Raw genomic sequence first — 21,465 nt, forward strand, 5'->3', positions numbered from 1 at the left:
TGGTCCCTGGCACTGCCCTGGGGGTCCCTGGCACTGACTGTGGGGTCCCTGTCCCTGCCCCGGTGCCCCCCCAGGTGCTGGTGGCGCGGGTGGGCCGCGTGTGCCGCAATGACCGCGGCGGGTCCCCGCGGGTGCTGGAGCGGCGCTGGACGTCGTTCCTGAAGCTGCGGCTGCGCTGCTCCGTGCCCGGCGACACCGTCTTCTACTTCGACGTCCTGGAGGCCGTGACGCCCCCCCGGACCCTGCACGGCCGCCCCGCCGTCCTCGCCCTCTTCGGCACCCAGCCCAACAGGCAGGGGGGGCACGGCGGGCACGGGGTGGGGACAGGGGGACACGGGGACGGGAGGATGGCAGGGTGGGGACATGGGGACAAGGGGACAGGGGGATACAGGGGATGGGAGTGTGGGGATGTGGGGGTACAGGGGATGTGAGAGTGGGGACATGGGGAGGGGGATTGTGGCATGAGGATGGACTCACACATGGACATGGGGACACGGGATGTGAGTGTGGGGCCATGGGGGTACAGGGGATGTGAGAGTGGGGACATGGGGAGGGGGATTGTGGCATGAGGATGGACTCACACATGGACATGGGGCCATGGGGGTACAGGGGATGTGAGTTTGGGGACATGGGGAGGGGGATTGTGGCGTGGGGATGGACTCACATGGACATGGGGGTACAGGGGATGTGAGTTGGGGGAAAGGGGGACATGGGGACAGGGGGACATGGAGACACGGGGGATGTGAGTTTGGGGACATGAGGACACAGGGTATTGTGCCATGGGGATGGACTCACACGTGGACATGGGGATATGGGGAGGGAGTTACCCACGGGGACATGGGGACAGGTTGATGGGGACATGGAGGTGGACTCACATGGGGACATGGGGACAGACTTCCATGGGGACACGGGGGTGCACTCACACGGTGGTGAGGGGCCACGGGGACACAGGTTTATGGGGCCACGGGGACACAGGTTTATGGGGACATGGGGACACAGGTTTATGGGGACATGGGGACACAGGTTTATGGGGACATGGGGACACAGGTTTATGGGGCCACAGGGACACAGGTTTATGGGGACACGGGGAGGGGGTTGCCCAAGGGGCCACAGGGCAGGGGGAGGGCATGGGGGGGACGTGGATAGGGACGTGGGAACAGGGGGATGGAAGCGTGGGGGTGGACCCACGTGGGGACATGGGGACAGGAGGGTGGACTCTTGGGGATAAGGGACACGGTGACACGGAGATGGACTCAGGTGGGAACACAGGGATGAACTCCCGGGGGGACACGGGGACACAGTGGGACAGGACACAGGGACACAGAGCCTGGGGACACCACGGGGACACGGAGGGGCCCTGGCCAAGGCAAGGCCAGGGTGTCACCCCCTGTCCCCGCAGCATCCCCGGCTCGGCCGTGTGCGCCTTCTACCTGGCCGACGTGGAGAGATCCTTCGAGGGGCCCTTCGCCGAGCCCCGGGGGGCCTCCTGGACCCCCGTGCCCGAGGACAGGGTCCCTCAGCCCAGGTACCTCCCCCCACCCTTGGACAGGGTCCCTCAGCCCAGGTATCCCCCTCAACCCCGTGGACAGGGTCCCTCAGCCCAGGTACCCCCTCAACCCCCTGGACAGGGTCCCTCAGCCCAGGTACCTCCCCCCACACACCCCTGGACAGGGTCCCTCAGCCCAGGTACCTCCCCCCACACCCCGTGGACAGGGTCCCTCAGCCAAGTGATCCCCACCCCAGTGCCCGAGGACAGGGGCCCTCAGCCCAGGTAACCCCACCCCACACACCCCTGGACAGGGGGTCCCTCAGCCAAGGACCCCCCTCAACCCCCTGCACAGGGGGTCCCTCAGCCCAGGTACCCCCACCCCACCCTTGCACAGGGTCCCTCAGCCCAGAGACCCCCCTCAACCCCCTGGACAGGGTCCCTCAGCCCAGGTACCCCCACCCCAGTGCCCGAGAACAGAGTCCCTCAGCCAAGGTACCCACACCCCCCTGGACAGGGGGTCCCTCAGCCCAGAGACCCCCCTCAACCCCCTGGAGAGGGTCCCTCAGCCCAGGTACCCCCACCCCAGTGCCCGAGAACAGAGTCCCTCAGCCAAGGTACCCACACCCCCCTGGACAGGGGGTCCCTCAGCCCAGAGACCCCCCTCAACCCCCTGGACAGGGTCCCTCAGCCCAGAGACCCCCCCACCCCCCCAGGTGCCCCCGGGGTGGCACAGACACCGTGTCCCCACGTCCCCACGTCCCCTGTGCCACAGGCCGGGCTGCTGTGCCGGGCTGGGACCTGCCACCGGCGTTGGCACCTCCGGGGACTTCCCCGACGAGACCCTGGTGTTCGCCAAGGAGCACCCGCTGCTGCACGGGGCCGTGGCACCCGCCGGGGGCAGGCCCCTCTTCACCCAAACCGGCACCAGGTCCGGGCACGGGGGGGCTGGGGACAGACAGGGGGGCCTTGGGGACAGGGGGGGCTGGGGACAGGGTGGCCTTGGGGACAGGGGGGGCTGGGGACAGACGGGGGGGCCTTGGGGACAGGGGGGGCTGGGGACAGGGTGGGCTTGGGGACAGCAGGGTGGGCTTGGGGACAGGGTGGCCTTGGGGACAGGGTGGGCTGGGGACAGAGTGGCCTTGGGGACAGGGTGGGCTGGGGACAGGGTGGGCTGGGGACAAGGTGGGCTGGGGACAAGGTGGGCTGGGGACAGACAAGGTGGCCTTTGGGATGGGGTGGGCTGGGGACAGGGAGACCTTGGGGACAGATGGGGTGGGCTTGGGGACAGGGTGGGCTTGGGGACAGGGTGGGCTTGGGGACAGACAGGGTGGCCTTGGGGACAGAGTGGCCTTGGGGACAGACAGGGGTGGCCTTGGGGACAGGGTGGGTTTGGGGACAGCAGGGGTGGCCTTGGGGATGGACAGAGGTGGCCTTGGGGACAGGGTGGCCTTGGGGACAGGGTGGCCATGGGGACAGGGTGGCCTTGGGGACAGACAGGGTGCCCTTGGGGATGGGACACCGGGGGGAGGTGGTGGCTCTGGGTGTTTGGGGGCCGAGGGTGCTGCCCGCCGGGGAGGGTCCCTGTGCAGGGCTCCTGTGCGGGGTGTGCCGGGCCAGGGGGGCGAGCGGGGAGCCCCCAGGGCAGTGCCAGCCCCGGTGCCAGCCCCGGTGGCCCGGAGTGCGAGCGAGGCCCCGGTGCTGCACAGGCTGACCCAGCTGGCCGCGGACACGGGCGCGGGGCCCCGCGGGGAACACACCGTGCTCTTCCTCGGCGCCGAGGACGGGCGGGTGCTGAAGGTCCTGGTGGGCACGGGGAGCCCCGAGACCACCCAGCCCCCCGCGGGCACCCCGGGCCCTGGGGACACCCCCGGGGCTGGGGACAGCGGGGACAGCGGGGGCACGACGCTGCTGCTGGAGGAGATCAACCTCTACGAGCCCGGGCGGTGAGGGGGGCCTGGGGCTGGGGGTGCTGGGGGGCACTGTGGGGGCTGGTGATGCTGGGGGGCTGTGGGCACTGTGGGCACTGGGGGTCTGTGGGTGCCAGGGTGGGCTCACTCACCCAGGCACTCTGGGGGGGCAGGTTCTGGGGGTCTGTGGGGTCTGTGGGTGCCAGGGTGGGCTCACTCACCCCGGGCACTCTGGGGGTCTGTGGGGTCTGTGGGTGCCAAGGTGGGCTCACTCACCCCAGGCACTCTGGGGGGGCAGGTTCTGGGGGTCTGTGGGTCTGTGGGGTCTGTGGGTGCCAGGGTGGGCTCACTCACCCCGGGCACTCTGGGGGTCTGTGGGGGTCTGTGGGGTCTATGGGTGCCAGGGTGGGCTCACTCACCCCGGGCACTCTGGGGGGGCAGGTTCTGGGGGTCTGTGGGTGCCAGGGTGGGCTCACTCACCCCGGGCACTCTGGGGGGGCAGGTGCCGGGCCCCGGGGGTCTCGGGGGTGCCCAGCCGGGTGCTGGGGCTGGAGCTGCACCCCCCGGGCCGGGAGCTGCTCGTGGCCTTCGCCGGGTGCCTCGTGCGGGTGCCCCTGAGCCGCTGCCGCCGCCACGGCTCCTGCCGCAGGTGAGGGGGGCACGGGGGGCACAGGGGGGGTGTGAGGAGGCACAGGACTGTGCCAGGGTCGCTCCATGCCCCCCGTGTCCCTCAGGAGCTGCCTGGCTGCCCGGGACCCCTACTGTGTCTGGCTGCCCCCCGAGGGCTGCGTCCCCTTCTCCGAGGACCTCCCGTGAGTGTCCCCCCCCTTTCTGGGGGTCCCCCACCTTCCCTCCCCCCGGGTCTCCTGGGGACACAGCGGGGACAGAGGGTGAGGTCCCCTCTGTGTGTCCCAGGAGTGGCTTCCAGCAGGACGTGGAGGGATCCCTTGGGATCAGCGGGACCTGCCAAGGTGAACTGGGGGGACGTGGGGGACGCTGAGGGGGGTTTGGAGTCATGGGGGCACTGGGAACGTGGGAATATTCGGGGATATAAAGGGTCACCGTGGGCATTTCTGGGGACACGAGGTCACGGGGGGGATGCAGGTGGCACCGGGGTGGCACTGGGGTGGCCCTGGCACACGTGGGTGATGCCGGAGGATGGGGAGGATGCTGAGGGGACATGGGGGGGCTCCGGGGGTCAGGGGGGCTCCAGGGGACAGAGGGGCCTGGCCCGACCCTGCTGTGCCCCCACAGAGGCGCCGGTGGTGGGGCAGGACGGGGACGAGGATGGGGACGGGGACCTGGCCCACGGTCAGTGACACCACCGGGGGACCCTGGGGAGGGACCCTGGGGAGGGACCCTGGGGAGGGACCCCAGGGACCGGGCAGGGGGGTCCCAGGGCTGGGGAGGGACCCTGGGGAGGGACCCTGGGAGGGATCCCAGGGACAGGGGCAGGGGGGTCCCAGGGCTGGGGAGGGACCCTGGGGACCGGGCAGGGGGGTCTCAGGGATTGGGAGGGACCCTGGGGACGGGGCAGGGGGGTCTCAGGGCTGGGAGAGGGATCCTGGGGAGGAGGGACCCCAGGGACAGGAGAGGGGGACTCCAAGGACTGGGGAGGGACAGGGACTCTGGGGAGGGGGAGACACCCCAGGGACAGGGAAGGGACCCCCAGGGACAGGGAAGAGACCCAGGAATGGGAGAGGGACCCCCGGGAAGGAGAAGGACCCTGGGGTGGGGGCCCCAGGGACAGGAAAGGGACTCCAGGGGTGAGGGGGGGCCGCAGGGACTCCAGGGGTGGCAGGGGGACCCCAAGGACTGCAGGGACTCCAAGGGTGGGAGGGGGACCCCAGGGACCGGGAAGGGACCCGGGGGTGGGAGGGGGACCCCAGGGACAGGAGGAGGCAGGGACAGGGACCCCCGGGGGTGTGAGGGGAACAAGGGGGGGGCTCTGGGGGGTGCAGCCCCCCTCGGCGGTGCTGACGGGTGGTCGCATCAGCAGGGGTGCGGCGGCCCGGGCCGGGGGCCGCGCTGGCGGTGCCGCTGCCGGTGCTGGTGGGCTGCGTGCTGGGCGCCTTCGCCCTGGGGGCCCTGGGGGCCGGGCTGGTGGCCACCTGCTGCCACCGCCCCGCCGTCCCCAAGGCTCCCCCGGAGCCCCCGGCCCCGCGGACCCCCGCCCAGCCGCCCGCGCCCCGCCTGTACCCCGCGCTGCCCCGCGACCCCCCCGAGCTGCCCACCCCCGAGCCCACCCCGCAGCCCCCGGCCAAGACCCCCCGGGAGCGGGCGCCGGAGCCCCGACGCGGCCCCCAGAGCGCCCAGCTCGGCGGCCTGGGGTGCCCGGAGCCCCCCGGGCCGGGACCCCCGCCCAGGGCGGCGCGGGAGGAGCCGCTGCAGCGGCCGCAGGGGGGTCCGGGGGGCGCGGGCTGGGCCGGGCCCCCCCCCAGCAGCGGCTCCTTCGCCAACCGGGTGCAGCCCCGAGCCCTGCTGGCCCTGGCCCCCCACGACAGGGCCCCCCTGCGCCTGGACGTGCCCCCCGACAGCCCCCCCCCGCCCCGGCGGCCGCTGGCCCAGAGCCTGTCGCTGGGGGGGACCCCCGCCAGCCCCCCGGCCCGGGGGCTCACCCGCATGTACTCGCTGGGCACGGGGGGGCCGCCCTGGGGGGGCCCCCGGCACGGCCCCCCCCTCGAGCGCTCCCTGTCCATGAAGCCCCCCCTGCTCCCCAAGCCCCTCCTGCTGCCCGCGGCCCCCGGGAGGCCCTGAGACCCCCCCCCAGGGGACACTCTGGTCCCCAGTGCTCACGGGAGACCCCAAACTGCAGCTGAGGGACCCCTGAGACCCCGGGGCACATCCCAGTCCCCAGTGCCCATGAGGGACCCCCCAAATGCAGCCGAGGGACCCAAGAGCCCCCCAAGGACACTCTGGTCCCCAGTGCCCATGGGGGACCCCCCAACTGCAGCTGAGGGACCCCTGAGCCCCCCCAGGGACACTCTGGTCCTCAGTGCCCACAGGACCCCCAAACTGCAGCCAGGGGACCCCTGAGCCCCCCGGGCACATCCCAGTCCCCAGTGCCCATGGGGGACCCCCCAAATGCAGCCGAGGGACCCAAGAGCCCCCCAAGGACACTCTGGTCCCCAGTGCCCATGGGGGACCCCCCAACTGCAGCTGAGGGACCCCTGAGCCCCCCCAGGGACACTCTGGTCCTCAGTGCCCACAGGACCCCCAAACTGCAGCCAGGGGACCCCTGAGCCCCCCGGGCACATCCCAGTCCCCAGTGCCCATGGGGGACCCCCCAAATGCAGCCGAGGGACCCCTGAGCCCCCCCGGGGCACATCCCAGTGCCCACGGGGGACCCCCCAAATGCAGCCAAGGGACCCCTGAGCCCCCCCCAGGGGCACTCTGGTCCCCAGCGCCCACGGGACCCCCAAACTGCAGCCAAGGGACCCCTGAGCCCCCCCCAGGGGCACTCTGGTCCCCAGCGCCCACGGGACCCCCAAACTGCAGCTGTGAGACCCCTGAGCCCCCCGGGGCACATCCCAGTCCCCAGTGCCCATGAGGGACCCCCCAACTGCAGCTGAGGGACCTCTGAGCCCCCCAGGGACACTCTGGTCCCCAGTGCCCACAGGGGACCCCCAAATGCAGCCGAGGGACCCCTGAGCCCCCCGGGGCACATCCCAATCCCCAGTGCCCATGGGGGACCCCCAAATGCAGCCAGGGACCCCCAAACAAGCCCCTGCCCTGTGGGAGGGTCCCCCTGTCCCCAGGATGGCCCCAGTGGGGGTCCCCCCATCCCTCTGCCCCGGGGGACCCCTGAGCCCCCCCCAGCTCTCAGCCCGTGGTGATGGGGGGTCCCTGTGTCCTCCACAGAGGTTTTTGGGGTCCCCACATCCCCCAGCTGACCCCACAGAGGTTTTTGGGGTCTCCACATCCCCCAGCTGACCCCACAGAGGTTTTTGGGGTCCCCACTTCCCCCAGCTGACCCCACAGAGGTTTTTGGGGTCCCCACATCCCCCAGCTGACCCCACAGAGGTTTTTGGGGTCCCCACATCCCCCAGCTGACCCCACAGAGGTTTTGGGGGTCCCCACATCCCCCAGCTGACCCCACAGAGGTTTTGGGGGTCCCCACATCCCCCAGCTGACCCCACAGAGGTTTTTGGGGTCCCCACATCCCCCAGCTGACCCCACAGAGGTTTTTGGGGTCCCCACATCCCCCAGCTGACCCCACAGAGGTTTCTGGGGTCCCCACATCCCCCAGCTGACCCCACAGAGGTTTTTGGGGTCCCCACATCCCTAACCTGCAGTGACAATCTCTCCATGTCCCCAATTTCCCAGGGTTTGTTGTTTTTTGTTTTTTTTTTTTTTTTGATCCTTTCTAATTTATTTTCTGCTCTGGGCAGGGGGGTGGTGGGAGCTCCTGTCCCCCCCTTTTTGCCCCCCCTCCCCACCCAGGGGACCCCGGGGAGGGGTGACACTCCTGGTCCTACCGTGTAGGAGCAGGGCTGGGCCGTGGCCGTGCACGGCGTGGGATTTTATTAAAAAATACAGCACCAAAAACAAGCAAAAATGGTGAAATTTCTGCGTTTTCAGTAGGAAAGGGAAAGGGGGGCCGAGCCCCCGAGTTCCTGCCCCAGAGAGGGACCTGCCCCCATTCCTCCAGCCATCAAAACAACCCCAGAAAAGCCCAGAATAGTCAAATAATTGGGTTTGGCCCCAAGAAGAGGGCGGGGGGAGGAGGGAGGGACCCCCCAGGCTCAGACTGCCCAGGTTGGTGAGGAGGGAATTTGGGGTTTCCGTGGGGTTTCCTTCACTCATCCCAACCGGATTTACAGGGATTTGGGATAACTGGGACATCTTCGAGGGGTCTAATTACCCCCAGAGGGGGTTCATTGCCCCCAGAGGGAGTTAATTGCCCCCAGAGGGGGTTCATTGCCCCCAGAGGGGGTTCATTGCCCCCAGAGGGGGTCAGGCAGAGGGAGGGCAGGCGGGATTCTCCCGGGATTCTCCTGCCCACACGGGCAGGGATGGGATGCCAGGCTCCAGGCGTGGGCACAGATTCCTGGGGGAGGGAATTTACTGCCCCAAAAATGCCTCTCTGGCCTTAAAAACCTCGTTGTTTTGGTTTTTTTCCCGGGTTTGAATTCCAGGCAGGGCTCAAATTCTCCTCGGTTTTGGGCCCCTTCTGTGCAGGGAGACTGAAATCAGGGGATTCCCCCCCAAAGGCAGCGACACTCCCAGCTTTATTTCTTCTGAAAATAACCCCAAAAGAACCCAAATCAGTTCCCATGAGCCCCCTGGACTTGTTATTTTTCATTTCCTCCTCTGCAGGGGAAGTTTCTTCCCCAGCTGGAGGGATTTTTTGGGTAAAAATCACCTTTTTTTTGGTGGGAAGGGTGGCAATGACCGAGCAGGGAAGGCACAACACAAACAGCTGCCAAACTCCTCAGATTTACAGGTAACAACAGGGATTTCAGGCAAAACAAAAGCTGACAGTGTCCTTTAAATCCATAAAGAACTCCCAGGATTAGGATCTGCCTGGATTCGTCTGGTTGTGCAGGTTCTGAGTTCAAAGGCAGCCCCCAAATTGTCGATTTTTAGTTCAAACAGACCCAAATTAGCAGCATTTTGGGGAAGGGAAAATAAAAAGGTTTGAGTTCTTTAAAAAAATACAAATTTTAGTTAAAAAAAAAAAAAAAAAAGACATTTTTATCTGCAGAGATGACCCAAGTCCCGAGCTGGATTTCCATGTGCAATCAGTTTAAACTGTGACAAGTAGGATATTTGCCTAAATATCATAAAAATTAAGGAATTTTTTAATGATTCCTTTGGATGGTCTGGTGGAAAAACTCCCCCAGGTCGTTCCTGGAACAAACAGGTGAAGGTTGGCATTCCCTGACAAACACCTCAACTCGAAAAATTCGTAGTTCTGGATGACAAAAACGTGGATAAAAGGAGAAAAAATCCCTCCCACAGCTCTGAAAATGTTTAAAGAGACACCCCAGGAGGGTGGGTTTTGTGGAGGTCCCTGGGATTTGCAGGTTCTTGCCCAAAGTTTGTGCCTGGGCTGGAATTCCCAGGCAGCTCAGCACTAATCCAGCTGCTCTGGCAGGGAGGGATTTCTCCCCCTTCCCAACAATGCAGGTATTGACATCCTGGCCAGGAGGAATTTTGGGGGGAAAGCTGCTGATCTCTGCAGGTCAAGGTTTAAAAGCTCCTTTTAAGAAAGGGAGGGTGAGGGGGGGAGGCAGCACCGCCTGGAACAGCCCCAAATTTAACCAAAAAGAGGGAAAATGGGAGTTCTTTCCCTCTGCAAACAGCGGGGTTGGGAGGTGGCAGGAAATCCTAAATCCCACCCCAGTAAAAAACCCACAGGTACAGTCAGAGCTGGAGGATCAGGGGTGTGCCCTGGGGGTTTCCCAAAATGTCCCAGCAGCAGCAGATGGGTTTGGGGGGAAAGAGGAGCCCCTGTGGCCTGACAATTCCGAGGCTGAAATACCCGATGACAAGTCAAAAATCTGCATCTTAAAAAAAAAAACCAAACAACCCAAAAACTTGTGAGGGGAAAAAAAGAAAAGTCCCATTTTGATGCCTCAATAATGCAACTTGCAGCCCAGACAGGGTGAACTTGAGGAATAGGAAGTTCTCCTGGATAATTCCCGTCCCTAAGCTCCCAAGCAGCTTTGAGCACATGCAAATTTCCAGGGAATAAACATCTTTTAATCTGTAAACATGAAGTTTTTTGCTCCAAATTTGGCCAAGCAGGCAGGAGAAAGCTCATGTGAGAGACTGAAGGTGGTGCTACCTCAACAGTTCCCCCTTTGTGTCCCAAGCCAGGAATAATTCGTAGTAATTTGGCAAATAATTGGGAATAATTAACAGCTTCAGAAAATTGGGGTTTTTCAGCAGGGAAAGTCTGTAAACAGACAGGACTGATGTAACCTCTGTGTGTGTGTTAAAGAGCTGCTCTGCTCCTAATCCTCTTTTCCTGCCCCAGAGTTAATCCAAATAATGGAGTATCCCTGGGACAGGCTGGAAGAATTGGCAGGGAATGACATCCCTCGGGGAGACAGAGCCTGGAGTGGGCAGGGAATGACATCCCTCGGGGAGACAGAGCCTGGAGTGGGCAGGGAATGACATCCCTCGGGGAGACAGAGCCTGGAGCTCTGCCCTGCTTTGTGGAATATTGTTTATGTGCGTCTGGGAAAACTGGGAGATTCGTGGAATCACAGAATCGTGGAATCAGAGAGTCATAAAAATCATAGAATCATAAAAATCATAGAATCATAAAAATCATAGAATCATAAAAATCGTGGAATCACAGAATCATGGAATCACAGATCATGGAATCACAGAGTTATGGAATCACAGAATCATGGAATCATAATCATAAAAATCATGGAATCACGGAATCATGGAATCATGGAATAACAGATCATGGAATCACAGAATCGTGGAATCAGAGAGTCATGGAATCACAGAGTCATAAAAATCATAGAATCATAAAAATCATAGAATCAGAGAGTCATGGAATCACAGAATCGTGGAATCACAGAATCATAAAAATCATAGAATCATAAAAATCATAGAATCACAGAATCGTGGAATCACGGAATCATGGAATCACAGAATCATGGAATCACAGAGCCGTGGAATCACAGAGTCATGGAATCACAGATCATGGAATCACAGAATCATGGAATCACAGAATCAGCCGGGTTGGAAAGGACCTCCAGGATCATCCAGTCCAACCCTTGATCCAACCCCGCCGTGGTTCCCAGCCCATGGCACTGAGGCCACATCCAGTCTGGGCTTAAAAACCTCCAGGGATGGAGAATCCACCCCCTCCCTGGGCTGATCTCTCCCTGGAAAGAATTCCTCCCTAATATCCAACCTGGCTCAGCTGGAGACCCTCCTGGCTCAGCTGGAGCCCCTCTTGTCCTGCTGCTGGTTCCTGGGAGCAGAGCCCGACCCCCCCCCGGCTCCCCCCTCCTGTCAGGAGTTGTGCAGAGTGGGGAGGTCTCCCCTGAGCCTCCTCCTGTCCAGGCTGAGCCCCCCCAGCTCCCTCAGCCTCTCCTCAGGGGAATTGTGCTCCAGCCCCTTCCCCAGCCTGGCTGCTCTTCCCTGGCCCTGCTCCAGCCCCTCCATGTCCTTCCTGAGCTGAGGGCCCAGGGCTGGACACGGCCCTCGAGGTGAGGCCTCCCAGGGGCACAATCCCTGCCCTGCTCCTGATCCTGAGCCAGGCCAGGATCCATCTTGGCCCCCTGGGCACACTCTGGGCCATTCCCAGCACGAGGTGTGTTCAGGCTGATGCCCTGATCCATTTGGGATCCACTCTGGGCTGGTTCAGGCCGTGGTTTCACCGGTTCAGGGATTTACTCCCACGGGACACACACCAGTCCCTGCCCGGCTGCCAAACTGCCAAGGGCCAACTCGGCATCTCCGCTCCCGAGGGCGTCGGGTTGGCAGGGAAAAAACAAAACATCCCAGCAACAAAACATCCCAGGAGTGATTTAACCACCCCCAATCCCCGGGAAACATCCCAGCCACAAAACATCCCCGGAGTGATTTAACCACCCCCAATCCCCGGGAAACATCCCAGCCACAAAACATCCCCGGAGTGATTTAACCACCCCCAACCCCCGGGAAACATCCCCGGAGTGATTTAACCACCCCCAACCCCCGGGAATTCCTGTGGATGTTTAACCTGGCACTGCCAACCTCAGTGGGGGGCACGGGCAGCTGGAATGTCTCCTTTTGGGATTGTATCCGACTGCTCCTCACCCTGCTGCCCACCCAGGGGTCATGGGCAGCTGGAATGTCTCCTTTTGGGATTGTATCCTCACCCTGCTGCCCACCCAGGGGTCATGGGCAGCTGGAATGTCTCCTTTTGGGATTGTATCCTCACCCTGCTGCCCACCCAGGGGTCATGGGCAGCTGGAATGTCTCCTTTTGGGATTGTATCCTCACCCTGCTGCCCACCCAGGGGTCATGGGCAGCTGGAATGTCTCCCCTTGGGATTGTATCCTCACCCTGCTGCCCACCCAGGAGTCATGGGCAGCTGGAATGTCTCCTTTTGGGATTGTATCCTCACCCTGCTGCCCACCCAGGGGGCACAGGCAGCTGGAATGTCTCCTTTTGGGATGTATCCTCACCCTGCTGCCCACCCAGGGTCTGGGTGCCAGGGGGCTGCTCCAGGGACGGTGACAAGGACACGCCACCGACCCCGGGGGTGGCAGAACCCACAGAGCATTTTGCTCCCGCCCCTTCCTCCGTCCCACCTTGGGAAAGGGAGCAAATGCCAAGAAAACGGAGCCAAGGGTTTCCTTCTCTCTTCCTGGAATAGAAACCGGAGGGGAAAAGCTCCAGTGCGTGGCTTGAGGCTCCTGGGATCAGGGAAAACAATGTGGGAATACGGCAAGTGTGGGTAGGAAAAGGAAAATATCACTGCATCTTGGCAAAAGCAGGGGTTTAGGGGAAAACCAGCAGGGTTTGAAGGTTCAGAACACCCCCCAAAGAGCAGAGTCAAGGTTTGAAGGTTCAAAACACCCCCAAAGAGCATCAGGCCAAGGTTTGAAGGTTCAGAACACCCCCCAAAGAGCATCAAGTCAAGGTTTGAAGGTTCAGAACACCCCCCAAAGAGCATCAAGCCAAGGTTTGAAGGTTCAAAACACCCCCCAAAGAGCATCAGGTCAAGGTGTGAAGGTTCAGAACACCCCCCAAAGAGCATCAGGTCAAGGTTTGAAGGTTCAAAACACCCCCAAAGAGCATCAAGCCAAGGTTTGAAGGTTCAAAACACCCCCCAAAGAGCATCAGGTCAAGGTCTGAAGGTTCAGAACACCCCCCAAAAAGAATCGAGTCAAGGTTTGAAGGTTCAAAACACCCCTCAAAGAGCATCAAGCCAAGGTTTGAAGGTTCAAAACACCCCCCAAAGAGCATCAGGTCAAGGTCTGAAGGTTCAGAACACCCCCCAAAGAGCATCAGGTCAAGGTTTGAAGGTTCAGAACACCCCCCAAAAAGAATCGAGTCAAGGTTTGAAGGTTCAAAACACCCCTCAAAGAGCATCAAGCCAAGGTCTGGAGGTTCAAAACACCCCCCCCAAAGAGTATGGAGTCCATTTGAAGGATCCTGGAGGTCTTTTCCAACCTTCAGGAGTTGGTTTGGTGTGAGTTCCTCCACAAAGGAACCCCCTGGAGCTGGAGGCAGCTGCTGAGCAGCCCTGGCTCTGCAAAGCTTCCTTGCACAGCCCTTCCCTTGGCTGCATCCTGCTCCCAGCACAGGAAACCGGGATCTGACCCGCTGCTGGTGCCAGACAGGAAAGCACTGGAGCAGCACAGGTCAAGGAATCAGTGGGGTGGCACCAGCAGCCTCAGGAATTTAAATGACTCCTCTCTAAGGCTGCAGGGAAAAAAAAAAAAAAGTGCTTGGCTTGGGGGAAAAGAACGGAACTGAGAAGTGAAGGGATCAGATAAACTTCCACTTTCATCAAATTTGGGGTTAATTAAAGGTCAGGCACGGCAGAAAAGGTGATTTTAAAAAAGCAAAAACAAACACACAACGCGAACTTTTCTCTAAGAAAAAATCACCAAAAACATGGGAGACAATTTCACTCCAAACTCTTTGTCCAGGTTTGTGTGTTAAAGTCAGGGCTGGGTTTCCACGTCCCTCATTTATTTTTAAAGTGGTTGTTAAAGCACATCAAGGGCAACAAACCTTGGTGGTTGACAAAAATCCATTTATCTCCTCTGGGATCCACACGCTGTTCATTTTATTTAGTTTCCACTGGGATTAAGTAAATAAATAAACAACCCAAAGTCACCCAAGTGTTATCATCATCTATTTCTTGGCCCAAAATAAGGCAAACTGGCTTCCACCTCTTAAACTGCCAACAATATTGCAACAATTTCATCACCCAGAGATAAAAAAAACCAGCTATGAAGTATATTCAATTTTAATTGAATTTAAAGCCCCCACGAAGCTATTCCCGGTGGTCCTGGATGTGCTGGGTCTGACTGAGGGGTGTGGATGGGTCTACTTTCAAAACTGTGAAAACTAAAGAATATTTTTCCATTCCTTGCCCCTTTGCTGCACAGTTTGGCCACGTGTGTCACTGGATTTCAGCATTTTGGGCCTTTCCTGCTCCCCTCTGGGGTTCAGCTCCGGGAAAACCACGTCCCCTGCAGTGGGAGGGGGATTGAAAGGACATAAACAAGCCCTCCTGGACCCAAAAACAATGTTTCTTCCTCCAATTGACCACAGTGACTCCTATTCAATGCAGACCTGGGGAGAATGGAACAGGAAATTACCTAAAGGGCGCAAGCTCGGTGCAGAGAACCCACAATTCCTCTTTAAAAAGGGGAAAAAAAAGAGATCCTGTTCCTCGGGGCCAGCGTAGATGAGGAGATTACGAGCACACAGAGGGAAGTTCACCTAAAGTTCTCCTGATTTAACCCTTGAAACCCGTTTTCTCTCTTTTTCACCTGATTTTACCAGGTTTATTTTCATGCAATAAGGTGAAAACACTCAGGCTTAAGAGACTTCAGCACCTCCCAACCTTCAGCCCAGCTAAAGATCCTGGTTCCTACTCGAAAACAGGAGAGAGAGAAGGGAAAATCATTATCTGGGAGTGTCAAAGGGAGATTTTGTTGAGATTGAGGTGGTCGCTGATGCCCCCTCGTGGGAAATGAGAAATCCAGCTCCTGACGAGGCCCAGCCCGGGCTGTTTCCAAGCTCTGACTGACGCTGGAAGTGTCTTAGAGGGAAAATCCCGGGGTATCTGAGGCCAGCCCACGTGTTGGTGGCACTGGAAAAGGGGATTATGGAAAGGAGAGGGGGGGATTTTGCAAGGGGATCCTGTTCAGCCACAGAGCCTGGATGGATCCAAGGGATTTGTGGATCCAAGGGACTTAGAGGGATCCACAGGACTCGAGAGGGATCCACGGGACAGGGGGACCAGAGTGAAACAAAGGCAGAGAGGGAACGGGATGGATTTCCACCCCAAAGGGATGGGAAAAGGAAAAATTATTCCGACTAAAGGCTGAACTCCCACCAGGAGAAGGTCTGAACAGGCTGTAAACAGCAAAACACTCACTCAAAAACCTGCAGCAAAGTGAGCAGCCCCTCGCACTGGAACCACCTCTGTTTACACCAGTTGTAGGAACCTCCTTTGTTACCTCCCGTGGTAAAACATCCCGGGGCAGGAAGCAGCTGCTGGGCGTGTTTGGCTGCACTTCAGCCCTTTCTCTTTACTAAATATCCACCTGCCCTCTACTGGTGGGAGACCCTGGATTTTTTCCCCAAGATTTTCCCCCTCAAGGCAACCATAAAACCTTACCTGAGGTGGGTTTGGTGCCTGCTGAAGAATGAGAGTGGTGAGAGCCACGGTGTTGGTGATGGGGTTTGTTCTCTCTGGATGAGTCTTCACCTGGTTCTGCACCGTTTCCTGGGAAAAAGTGGGATCAGGGATACATTTACCACTGTTTCCCTTGTATTTAGCATCTTTGAAACATCTTGGAAGCATGGAATGGTTTCAGTTGGAAGAGGCCTTAAAAATCATCTCATTCCACCCCCTGGCAGGGGCAGGGACACCTTCCACCATCCCAGGTTGCTCCAAGCCCTGTCCAACCTGGCCTTGGACACTTCCAGGGATGGGGAATCCACAGTTCTCTGGGCGACCTGTGCCAGGGCCTCCCCACCCACACAGTAAAACAATTTATCCCCACTATTTAATCTAAAGCTGCCCTTCTTCAGCTTCCAAAAAACCTCCCAAGACCATCCCCCAGAGATGGTCCCTCAGCCCCTTCCCTCATGGGGGGGTCCCCCGACTCCCTCACGGGGCCCCTCCATCCTCAGACACCCCCCAGATCACCCCCTCAGAGGATTCCCCAACCTCCTCCCTCAGTGGAGTCCCCTGAACGCCCTCACGGGGGTGCCCCCTCCTCAGACCCCCCCAGATCATCCCCCTCAGAGGGTTCCCATCCCCTTCCCTCACGGGGGTGCCCCCTCCTCAGACCCCCCAGATCATCCCCCTCAGAGGGTTCCCATCCCCTTCCCTCACGGGGGTGCCCCTCCTCAGACCCCAAGATCACCCCCCTCTGAAGGTCCCCCAAACCCTTCCTTCACGGGGGGGTGGGTCCCCTGAATCCCCTCACAAGGATTCCCCATCCTCAGATGCCCAAGATCACACCTCTCAGACGGTCCCCCATCCCCTTCCCTCATGGGGGTGCCCCCTCCTCAGACCCCCCAGATCACCCCCCTCAGAGGGTTCCCAACCCCTTCCCTCACAGGGGTGCCCCTCCTCAGATCCCCAAGATCATCCTATCCCCCTCTGAAGGTCCCCCAAACCCTTCCTTCACGGGACGGGGGTCCCCTGAATCCCCTCACAGGAATCAGATGCCCACGATCACCCCTCTCAGATGGTCCCCCATCCCCTTCCCTCATGGGGGTCCCCCCTCCTCAGACCCCCAAGACCATCCCCTACAGATGGTTCCCTGAACCCTCTCACGGAGGGCTCCCCCTCACACCCCTCAGGCTGCCCCCGGCCCCATTCACGCGACTCTCGAGCCCCCGCCCGCCCGCCCCTTTCACCGCCCCTCCCTTTCACCGCCCCTTTCACCGCCCCTTTCACCGCCCCTTTCGCCGCCGTTCCCGCCCCTTTCCCCGCGACCTCACAAAATGGCGGCCCCGCCGCGAGCCCGGGAGGGGGTGGCGGTGGCGGCGGAAGGATAACTCTCCGCCAGTAAAAGAGTCCGCGCCGAGCCAGAGGAGGAAAGGCGGGCTCGCCCTCCCCGCGCTCTGTCTCCGAGGGAATTGTGCGGAATTTGGGGATTTCTCCTTCTTTTCTCCGTCACTTTCCCCCCGCCCCCGTCGGGCGACGGGGGAGCCCTGGAGGGAGTATTTTTCTCTAGCGGAAGGATATCAATAAGCAGAGGGTGTGACCCTACCGGTAATTCCCTCAGAGGCCTTTTGGCGCCAAATATAAAATGGCGGCGGCGCCTCCCTGAGGCGATGATGGGAGTTTGATGCTTTACAGAGCCCTGAGCCCCTCGATGGGTCAGTGTCTATAAATGCATATGTATATTTAGATATGTATATGTGCATATTTCAGTAGTTTGCGTGTATCAGTCCCCTCTGAGTATCTAAGACTGAGCCCCCCTCAGGGTGCTGGACCCCCCTCTCCCCACTGTGTAACCCCCTCAGGTGCCCCTGACCCACTCAAAATGCCCTTTTTTTGAGGTAAATTCGGAAGTCTGGGGCCGCCTTCTTCCCTGGGGTGTTTTCCTGCGGGGCTTGTAAAAGCTGAAGTGTAAATAATATCCTTAATGCGCTTAAATTAATCCTTTAGGCTTAGTTTTTCCACACTTAAGTCCTCCACAGCAGACACAGGGGGTCAGTTCTCAGCTCACCGTAAAAAGATTTAAAACAACTTAAATTCATAGAACTTGATGCCAGCCTACATGTCTACAGGAATGTGTATGTTTTAACTGATTTTATTTAAGGTTTCATAATAAATACTTCTCCTGCAGGTTTTCCCAGCTGGGAACACAAAAGTCAAAACAACTCTGCAGAGGAGAATTTACATTTTTCACCTCTGTTTTTACACGGATGGTTCAAAATCAGCACACTTGGTTATTTCTGGAGATTACAGGAGAGCTGCATTCCATTTTCACAGTAGAATGCAGATTTTTTTTCCAACTTTTGCCTATTTGTGGCACTTTTGAAGTGCTGCCTCGGCCTACCCCCAGCCACGTACCCCCCAGCTCTCAGGACAATTTTGGGATGCTCCACATCACTTCACCCCAACCAAACCCAAAAAAAGCACATTCAAGAAGACAAACCAATCCCAGAAAAAACAATCTTGGGGGGGGGGGGGGAATAACTGTTTAAATTGGGTTTTTCTCCCCCCATTTTGAGGTGATGCTCAGAAATAAACCTCAGCAGGTGAAAATCTCCCCGAAAAAAACTCAAGGCTTCCACTTGAGCAAATGCAGCATTTTTTTTTGGTTATTTTTAAAGTGGTTGATTAATTGGGTAGGAAACCTGAAATACTTCCATTTGGGGGTAAGATCAAACTAAATTCTCCATCTGTCACAGACCCCATGATGTGCCTGGTGTGTGTCCCAGCCAGGAGTCACACCAGGAATAAAGCACATGAGGCATAAAAAGATGAAAAAAATCAAATTTGGGGCAGTGAACACCCAGCCTTGACCCCACCCAGCAAGGTCAGAGCATTTCCATGTGTATTTACTCTCCTGGACATAATTTTTTTCTGCTTGGACTCAAGCCTCAAGACTCAAAAACGATTATTTTTCTCAAGAAAAAGGTTCGTGCTGATGCCCTGGGCACATCCCTGCCTCTTCCACCTTGAATTCCTGAGGGGAAGGGGAAGGAATGAGGCGGATTTGGGAGAAACTGGGTCGGGGGAAGGCAGGGGAGGGTCAATTCCCACCGCTCCGATTGCACAGATGAGTTTCTTAAAAAAGCAGAAGAGAAATGAGGTGAAAAACGTGTCACACGGGGCAGGGACACCCACGGTCACACCAACACCCCCCCAGCACCTCCCAGACACGGAGAGGGGCAGCGAGGGGGGCTCTTTCTGCCCTCTGCCCTCGAATTTGCCCCCACTGTTGTTCCCCCCTCCTTGCCAAGGAGGGAGGGAAAGGAGGAGGAGCGGGGAGGGGCTGAAGGTTTCTCAGGGAGCCCATCACCGTCAAGCCCAGGGGGAACTGCTGAGTCAATTAGCGATGGCAAAACCGCCCAGAAACGAACAAAAAACCAACCCAACGACCCCCGAAGTGACAAGAAAACCAAACCCCGGCGGAGAGGGGGAGAGCAGGGAGGGGCGAGGAGGGGCGGGAAGGGCTTCAGATGAGATCGAAATCCAAGGAGCTGATGCTGGCGATGGGAGCCCGCCAGAAGTTGAAGGTGTTGAACTGCAGCAGGGTGTCCTCCTCCTCCTCCTCCTCGGGGGCCAGGTCCTGGCTGAGCCGCTCCCGCTGGCCCACGAGCTGGCCCAGCCCTGCCTTGGGCTTGTAGAGGGCCATGTCTGCGAGCCCCAACCCCTCCAGCTCGGCCACGTCCAGCCGCGGGATCGGCATCCTCCAGTAGATGAAGGAGTCGTACTGGCTGCTCATGGTGTCCAGCATCCTGGGGGTCTGCAGGGAGGGCAGGGCGAGAGGAGAGGGGGAGAAAAGCTCGACAGACACGCAGCAGTTGCCTCAAAGTGGCTGAAAAATCTCAGGTGTTGCCCGTGTTGACTCAATCCCACAAGGCACCCCCCTCCCAAAATCGAACTGCTGGCGGAGGAGAGCGTGGGGTTGGGGAGGTTTTTGACTCCAGGCTGGGTCTAACTGCAGATCTGAGCCCTGCCAAGGCTTCACCCACGGCCTTGGTCACAGCCCTGCTCTGTGCTGTAATTTGGAGGGGGGGGCAAGGGACTTGTCACCCTCTGCCTCAGTTTCCCCGTCCAAACAAAGCCTGGGAGGGAAGGGCAGGGTGGGGATCTGCTCCTCCTGAAATCCACCCTGGGGTGCCCCCCACATCCTGCTCTGCTGGGAGGGAGGGAAAACAGCATCCAAATGAGCTGGTTTTCCATGAGACAGCACACAGGGGTCTCTCCCTTTCCCTGTGCAGGGCAATGAGGGGAGGGGGGTCCCTGCAGGGCCATGACAGAACCCTCTGGAAAGGGCTGGAAGCAGCGTGGCTCGGTGTTCCCAGCACTCCCCACCCATCCCTGCCACGCCGTGCTGCCGAATTCCCCCTGCCAGCCCCGCCCCGATCCACCGAGAACTGGGAAAGAGCAGGAGGAGATCAGCTGAGTCACCGCCCGGCTTTTCCCTGGCAGGATTATGTCGCTCACCTCCATGGGAGGTGGGGAAAAATCAGAATAACCCAAAACATCCTCTTTTTTTTTTTTTTTTTTTTTTTCCCCGCTGATCCCCCCGTTTTAAGCCTTGGAAAGCAGAATTCCAAAGGATGACTCAGGCAGACCTCGGACCGTGCCCTGTCTGTGCTGATGAGCAGCTGCTACATTTGAGATTCCCGATGTCACTCCGAGGCAATGAAAGGCTCCTGTGTCACCCCTTCAGGGCAAACCGAGCCACGGGGCTTCGAAAGAGCCTCTTCCCTGGGGGGATTTATCCCCGGGGATCCATCCCCGGGTTTCTTGCTGCACAACGGCAACGAATTATTTTAATGGTGATGGGTGTTGTGGACATGGATTTTAAGGCTTCAAAGGGGAGAAAAAAGGGAGTTTAGTGACAAGGGGAGGGAGAAAGGGAGTTAAGTGACAAGTAAAATATTCAAATATCCAGTAAAAGGGAATGAATGTGGGAAAAAAAGCCCTCCTGTGTCGCGTGTCACCCCTAAGAAAGAGCATTTCCCACGGGATCAGCGGGGTCTGCTCATCCCACGGAAGCAAAACCACCTTTTATCCCCTCAAATCCCCGCCGGCTGTCACTTATTTCACTTATTTCCCCCGAGAAAACAACGCTCCCAACACACCCCCACCCCCCTCCACCCAAATCCCTCGCTTTCCCCAAAGCATCCTCCGGCTTTTCCATCCTCCTGCCCCGCATCCCTCCTCACCTGCGCCGGGGCCGGGTCGGAGGGACGCGCTCGGGGCTCTTTGTGCCGGGGCAGCCGCGGCTCTCGGGCAGCGTGGCTTTTGTCTGCGGGCGCGGCTGGGTCTGCAATGCAGCCCCTCGGCTCGCCTTCCTCGGGGAGGGGGGGATGATGATGGTGGCAGATGAGTCAGCGGCTCCCACCCGCGCCGGGGAGGGGGAGGACGGCGGGGGCGGAGGCTCGAGGGGAGGGGGGGGATCCTGCGCGCTGGACCCCCGAGATGAGGAGATGTTAAACCCGCAGATCGCTCCTGAAACCTTCAGCTGCGGGGTTTTTTTTGAGGGGGGGGGGGGATAACGGGTCGTTTTCTGTCTCTGTGGAGCCGGCAAATATTTCTTTCACCTGCAGGAGGAGGAGCGGGGTGCTGGGTGCCCCCAAACCTTGGGAGGGCACGGGGACATTTGGTTCCAAAAAAGCTGGAAAAGGGGTTTTTCTTATGGCTGAGACTGTGAGTATTTA

At 59.5% G+C, this 21,465-nt stretch overlaps 3 protein-coding genes and 1 long non-coding RNA gene across 5 annotated transcripts in view; 2 read left to right on the forward strand and 2 right to left on the reverse strand.

The window, feature by feature from the left end:
- CDC42SE1 (CDC42 small effector 1) overlaps positions 1-21,465 on the forward strand; it is a 119,565-nt gene that overhangs the window by 90,300 nt on the left and 7,800 nt on the right. The window lies entirely within an intron of this gene.
- Positions 6-6,226, forward strand: SEMA6C (semaphorin 6C; the record flags this gene model as incomplete). The annotated part of the gene is made up of 9 exons (XM_064638352.1): positions 6-292; positions 1,400-1,525; positions 2,262-2,417; positions 3,196-3,432; positions 3,899-4,045; positions 4,131-4,208; positions 4,312-4,367; positions 4,651-4,707; positions 5,396-6,226. Coding segments are annotated over 9 exons (1,902 nt in total), but the record flags the coding sequence as incomplete, so codon positions are not given.
- LOC135403878 (uncharacterized) lies at positions 14,103-16,397 on the reverse strand. The gene is made up of 2 exons (XR_010425513.1): positions 15,719-16,397; positions 14,103-14,664 (listed from the first exon to the last, which is right to left on the reverse strand). It is a non-coding gene; the product is annotated as an uncharacterized LOC135403878 (long non-coding RNA).
- On the reverse strand, positions 17,862-21,214 carry MLLT11 (MLLT11 transcription factor 7 cofactor). The gene is made up of 2 exons (XM_064638272.1): positions 20,971-21,214; positions 17,862-19,538 (listed from the first exon to the last, which is right to left on the reverse strand). Exon 2 carries the CDS (start codon positions 19,527-19,529, stop codon positions 19,248-19,250), a length of 282 nt encoding a protein of 93 aa, XP_064494342.1. The 5' UTR covers positions 19,530-19,538; positions 20,971-21,214; the 3' UTR covers positions 17,862-19,247.

Source organism: Pseudopipra pipra, chromosome 29 (genome assembly GCF_036250125.1).
Source record: "Pseudopipra pipra isolate bDixPip1 chromosome 29, bDixPip1.hap1, whole genome shotgun sequence".
Taxonomy (NCBI): domain Eukaryota; kingdom Metazoa; phylum Chordata; class Aves; order Passeriformes; family Pipridae; genus Pseudopipra; species Pseudopipra pipra.